The following is a 6,000-nucleotide window of genomic DNA, read 5'->3' as shown; positions in this document are numbered from 1 at the left end:
AGGAAGTGGTTGATGTAGATGATTGAGACAGTGCCGTTTGTATGCAGCAGATAGGTCACTGATGGCCTTGGCAAGAGCAGTTTCAGTGGAACACAGGAAGCATGAGCCATGCCAGTAATATTAGGAGAAAGGTAATACAGATAGTGTGGAATTACCTTGTTGGAAGCTTAGCTATGAAAGGAAAAAGAAAGTTATAATGGTACCTAGAGAAGAACACAGAGTCATCAACAGCATTTAGGTGACTTGGGATATATTTATGAAGGGGGAGAAAGAAGCTCAAAGGGAGAGGCTGATAGGGTGAGGAAGAGGAGGGTTAATTGGTGGAACAAGATTTTAAAGATATTGAGTGGCTGTGAGATCTAGAGAATAGACACAAAGATTATGCTTAGAGAAGAAGAGGAAAAACTCTTCCATTGAAAACAGGGGAAAAGGTAAGAATTTATCTAGATGTGGATAATTTTTATAAGAAAAGCTTGAGTGGAGAAGTAGAGAGATGAAACAGTTTCTGAAAAATAGTTACTTTCTCTGTGGCATTGGAGATGATATTGGGTGACAATGAGCGTAGGTGACAGAGGTTGGGCTTAAAAATGAGGATCAATTTTTTTTTTTGTGACCGGTAAGGGGATCGCAACCCTTGGTTTGGTGTTGTCTGCACTGTGCTCAGCCAGTGAGTGCACCGGCCATCCCTATATAGGATATGAACCCGTGGTGGGAGTGCCACTGCACTCCCAAGCGCCGCACTCTCCCGAGTGCGCCACGGGGCCGGCCCTAAGGATCAATTTTTTAAGCTGCTGCTGGGAAAAGTGAGAGGAGCTGGCAATAAACTGGGCCTGCGAGCTGTTAATCAGCTCGCAGGCCCAGCTTATTTGGGAGACTGTGCACCTCATTGGTATCTACATTGAGTCAGATAAATGAACACAGATGGCAGATGTTTGGATTGATGGTTACATCATATAGATTCAGTGGGAAGAGGAGAAAGCAAGGAAGGCAAGAACAATGGCAAGTTAAATACTAGCTATTGAGGCCTAGGCCAGTTAGGAATAAAAGCCAGGAGGGGCTAAGAAACTAAAAGGAAAAGGAGAGAAAACAGAAGCCTCAATGTGATCAAAGAATAAGAAAAATTGAAGTAAGGGCAATGAGAGAGTAAAAGAGCATAAGCTTATGACCAGCAAATGAGAAGCAGGGCTTAAAATTTCAAAAGTGGGACAACTCTGGAGCATGATAAATTCCAGGATACAGCTAATGATGGAAATGGAGTAGCAATGAAAGTCACTGAAACTGAGGGCTGTCGTCGAACTGTGAGGCACATAATGTTAGATTTACTGTAATTAGAGCAGAGAAATGAGAATACATCCAGGATCGGATCTCATTTTTGTAGATGTAAAAACACAGGTCCTAATCAGTAAATAGCCCATCTGTTAGTAAGAAAGTCAGGACAAGAATTCAAGTCCTTTGTTCCTCATTCAGTGTACCCTCCAATATAGCAACTATTTCAAAACTTGGGTCAATGCATAATCTTCAGGGTTACTGTGAGCCGCCCAATTTATATGAATTTGTGTACTGTGAACATCATACAAGCAAGCATTATGCTGGGGACGAGGATCAGGCTCATTGTTATTATCAGATTCTTGAAAGGATCCATGACGTCTAAACAGTTAAACACCTCTGTCTCATGCCATGGGAACTGGAAGAAGTCTTGGATTCAGGTTTTGCTGCTTTCGTGCTCCCCGAGTGTGCCTTTCTTTCTTCTGCACAGAGTGGATGTGAAGATCAAAGTGACATCTAAATGGGCTTTGTGTGCTGTCTCAACCCTCATCTGTCTGTCTTCTGCCTGTCGTTCTCCTCTCTCTGTCTCCAACTCTTTATGTCAGATATATTCTTTGGACAGTACTCAACTCCTCTGCAGACAAAAAAGGCAAGAGCCCTAGAGGTATTGGATACAGAAACCAGAGTTAATTGGAGACTCTGTGATAAGTGGAAACAAATATTCTCTGGATTATGTAAAAAGGAATGTGGATAATTGAGGTCCTCTTGCAAACAAGTTCAAATTTTAATCACAATGCTTATCTATTTTCTTAGATTGGTAGGGCTTTGCTGTTTGCATTAATCCCATTATCTGTGTCTATCTAGATGGCGAGGAAGCTCACCATATTGGAATTCCTTCTGTTCATCTTCAACATAATTTTAGTAGCTGCAGACATCTTCTTGTTGCTTCTCTTATTGGAGGAATCAGGTAAGAGAGATGTATGTGCCTGCCAGGTTGGAAGGGCGGGTAAAGGAAATCCCTTCTGGATGCCACAGAAATCATCATATTCAGTATATCACTACATGGCAGGATTTAAAATCCACATCCACAATTAAATCTCCAAAAGATAAGTATTCATTTTCCTCAACTAAACCTTAAATGTTAGTGATATTCAGGGTATCTAATGCCCAATTTGGTGCAATTTTAACAAGGTGTAAAATTAGGCTCATGGGATGCCTGTTCTTCAACCAAGAGTCATGATATTAACAGAGCCTTCAACAAGAAAGAATAGTTAAGGATACAGTGCCCAACCCCACCTTATGGAAAAGGAAATTAGCTTGCAGGGAAGTTGAAGGCAGATTAAATTGGCCTAAACACATCAATTACCATGAGCCTCCAGCCCATATTATAACTGAAATAGCTGTAATTTCTTCACAAATGCCTTTGGAACAGTCTCTCTCTCTCTCTCTCTCTCTCTCTCTCTCTCTCACACACACACACACACACACACACACACACACACACACACACACACACACACACACACACACACACACACACACACACACACACAGAAGCATCAAGTGGAATGCCTTCTCCTCCATGTACACATTATACTCTAAATAATCAAATAACATGTACAATACAAAAATCTATTTTTAATTAAAACTGAATTTGGGGGTTGTTCTGCTTGGTTAAAGCTCACTTTATAGATGTAGATTAAGCATACAGTGAAAAGAAATTGTACTGATAGCAGAATCCTACCTGCTCAGTCTCTTTTCTCCACTCTCTGTGATAATCGGTAAGGCACTTTCTTGGAACCACTATGACTTTCCAAGATGGTTGAAAACCATTGATATAAACCACTTTGAGCCTATTCCTACCTTTTCCCTATAAAACTATTTTTGGGCTTCACGTCCCATGAGATTACCATCCAGTGTATATGCATAAGTGGTTTATTTTATTTAACACAATACCAGATCTTCACACCTGCATTCATTCTAAACCACATTCTGATTCATGCATAGTAGTTCCGCTTTTCAATGTTTTACATATTGGATCTTTCTCTGAGATATTTTTTGAAGATATGTTTCCATGGGTTAAAAAGGAAGGTTTCTTTTTATAATTAATTTTTTTTTATTGTGGCAAGAACACATAGCATGAGATTTACCCTCAACAGATTTTTAAGTGTGTAATACATATTATCTACGAGCGCAATATTGTACATCAGATCTCTAGAACTTATTTATCTTGCATAACTGAAATTTTATACATGTTGGTTAGCAACTACCCATTTCTCCCTCCCCCTAGTCCTGGAAAACCACCATTCTATTCTTTGTTTCTATGAATTTGAGTATTTTAAATACTTCATATAAGTGGAATCATGCAGTATTTGTTCTGCTGTGACTTGTTTATTTGACTTAGCATGATGTAAAGTTCATCCACGTTGCTGCATATTTCAGAATTCCCCCCCCCCTTTTTTTAAAGTTTGAATAATATCCATTGCATGCAAATACCATGTTTTCTTTATCTATTCATCCTTCAATGGACATTTAGGTTATTTCTACATTTTGGCTATTGTGAATAGCACAGCAATTAACATGGGGATGCTAACATCTCTTTGAGATCCTGATCTCAATTCTTTTGGATAAAATCCAGAAGTGGGACTACTGGATCATACGGTAGTTCTATTTTTAATTTTTTTGAGGAAGCTCCATACTATTTTCTTTTCTTTCTTTCTTTTTTGTGACCGGTAAGGGTATTGGAACCCCTGGCCTGGTGTCGCCCGCACCGCGCCCAGCCAGCGAGCGCACCGGCCATCCCCATATAGGATCCGAACCAGCGGCGCACTACCCCGAGTGAGCCACGGGGTTGGCCCTCTCCATACTGTTTTCAATGGAAGCCTCCCCATTTTGCATTCCATCTAACAGTGTACAAGGGTTCCAATTTCTCCACATCCTTGCCAATACTTGTTGTCTTTGTATGTACATCAAATAGCCATTCTAACAGGTATAAGGTGATATCTAACTGCAGTTTTGATTTGCGTTTCCGTGATGATTAGTGATATTGAAAGTCTTTTCTCATACCTGTTGGCCATTTGTAGTTCTTCCCTGGAGAAATGTCTCTTCAAGTCTCGAGCCCATTTTTAACCACGTTATTGATTTTATTGTCATAGAGTTTTCTGTGTTCCTTATATTTTGGGATTTAACTTCTTATCAGACATATGGTTTGCAAATATTTTTTCACATTCCATTGATTGTCTTTTCACTTTGTTGATTGCCTTGATGTACAGAAGTTATTTTTTTTTAGTTTGATGTAGTCTCATTGTATATTTTTGCTTTTGTTGCTTATATTTCTGATGTGATATCTATAAAATCATTGCCAAGACCAGAGTCATGAAGCTATTCTACTGTTTTATTCCAGGGGTTTTCCAGTTTCAAGTCTTATATGTAAGTCTTTAATACAGCTTTAAAACAAATTTTATTTAAATGTATAAGCACACGCACAAGTGTGGAGCCATAAGAATAGTAGAAATATTAGGGTTTTTTTTTGCGGTTTGTTTTTGTTTTTTGTTTTTTAAATGAGGATAAAGGCATTGAAGGGCACCTTCCTACTTCTACTGTTCTTATATAGGGGAAGGTTTCACAAAGTTAATAAATGCTAACATGAGAATAGTCAATGTTGAGTGAAGGTGTATATTTCAAACATGGCCAATAATATCTCTCCAGTCTACATCAGAGGTTGTTGGAAGTGACTGGAGCAAAACCAAAAATAAGCAAGCAAACAAGGAAAAAAACCAAATGTGTGGGACAACTGGATAACCACATGTAAAAGAATGATGTTGGGCCCTTATTCAAAAACACATAAAAACTAACTCACCCTTTGCCAGCCAGCCACCAACACCCCCTCAGAAAAACCAACCAAAAATTAACTAAAAATGGATCAAAGACCAAAATGTAAAAGCCAAAACTCTAAAACTCTAAAATTAAGACACAGGTATAAATATTTGTTACCTTGGATTAGGCAAGAGTTTCTTTGAGGATACCCAAAGCATAGCAACCAAAAATAAAAATAGGCTAATTGAACTTCATCACAATTAAAAAATCTTGTGCTTCAAAGGACACTATCAAGAAACAGCACACAGAATTGGGGAACAGATTTGCCAATGACATATCTGATAAGGGCCTAGCATCTAGTATATATAAAGAAATATCACAATTCAAAGATAAAAAGATAAATAACCCAAGTTTTAAATGAGCAAAGGATTTGAATGGACATTTCTCCATAGAAGATCTACAAATGGCCAGTAAGCCTATGAAAGGATATGTAATATAATCATTCAATTGGGAAATGCAAGACAAAACAATGAAATGCCACTTCACACCCACTAGGATGACTATCATAAAAAAGACAAATAATAGTGGGGGTCATTGAGGTAATTGATGAAGGAGAATAAAAGAAAAGAACTACTGTGACTCTATTGAGCTAGGCTAACATCAGAATCCTGCCAATGTAGCCAATTGTGGAGCTAGGGCTTGGTTTGGAGCTCACAGACCCCTCAAGCCCATTATCCAGTCTGGGTCACAGACCCTTCACATGCAGGTCTATGAGTTGGTAACCAGAAAAAAAGGTCCTTGGAGCCTTGGTTGAAGAAAGGCTAGTCTTTATTTCTGCACACACATGTCTGAGAGCTAGGCAGTCCAAAGAGAAACTCAAAACTCAACTGCTACTGGCAAAGTCCAAAGAAAAACTGA

General features: G+C 38.8%; 1 protein-coding gene across 1 annotated transcript in view; it reads left to right on the top strand.

Moving 5' to 3' along the window:
- Positions 1–2,130: 2,130 nt before the first annotated feature.
- MGAM2 (maltase-glucoamylase 2 (putative)) overlaps positions 2,131–6,000 on the top strand; it is an 89,189-nt gene continuing 85,319 nt past the window's right edge. The window contains exon 1 of the mRNA XM_063101002.1: positions 2,131–2,233. Within this exon, the coding sequence (XP_062957072.1) occupies positions 2,131–2,233 (103 nt within the window). The remainder of the gene's footprint in view (positions 2,234–6,000) is intronic.

Source organism: Cynocephalus volans, chromosome 6 (assembly GCF_027409185.1).
Source record: "Cynocephalus volans isolate mCynVol1 chromosome 6, mCynVol1.pri, whole genome shotgun sequence".
Lineage (NCBI taxonomy): Eukaryota > Metazoa > Chordata > Mammalia > Dermoptera > Cynocephalidae > Cynocephalus > Cynocephalus volans.
This window is presented reverse-complemented; position numbering and strand designations above follow the sequence as displayed.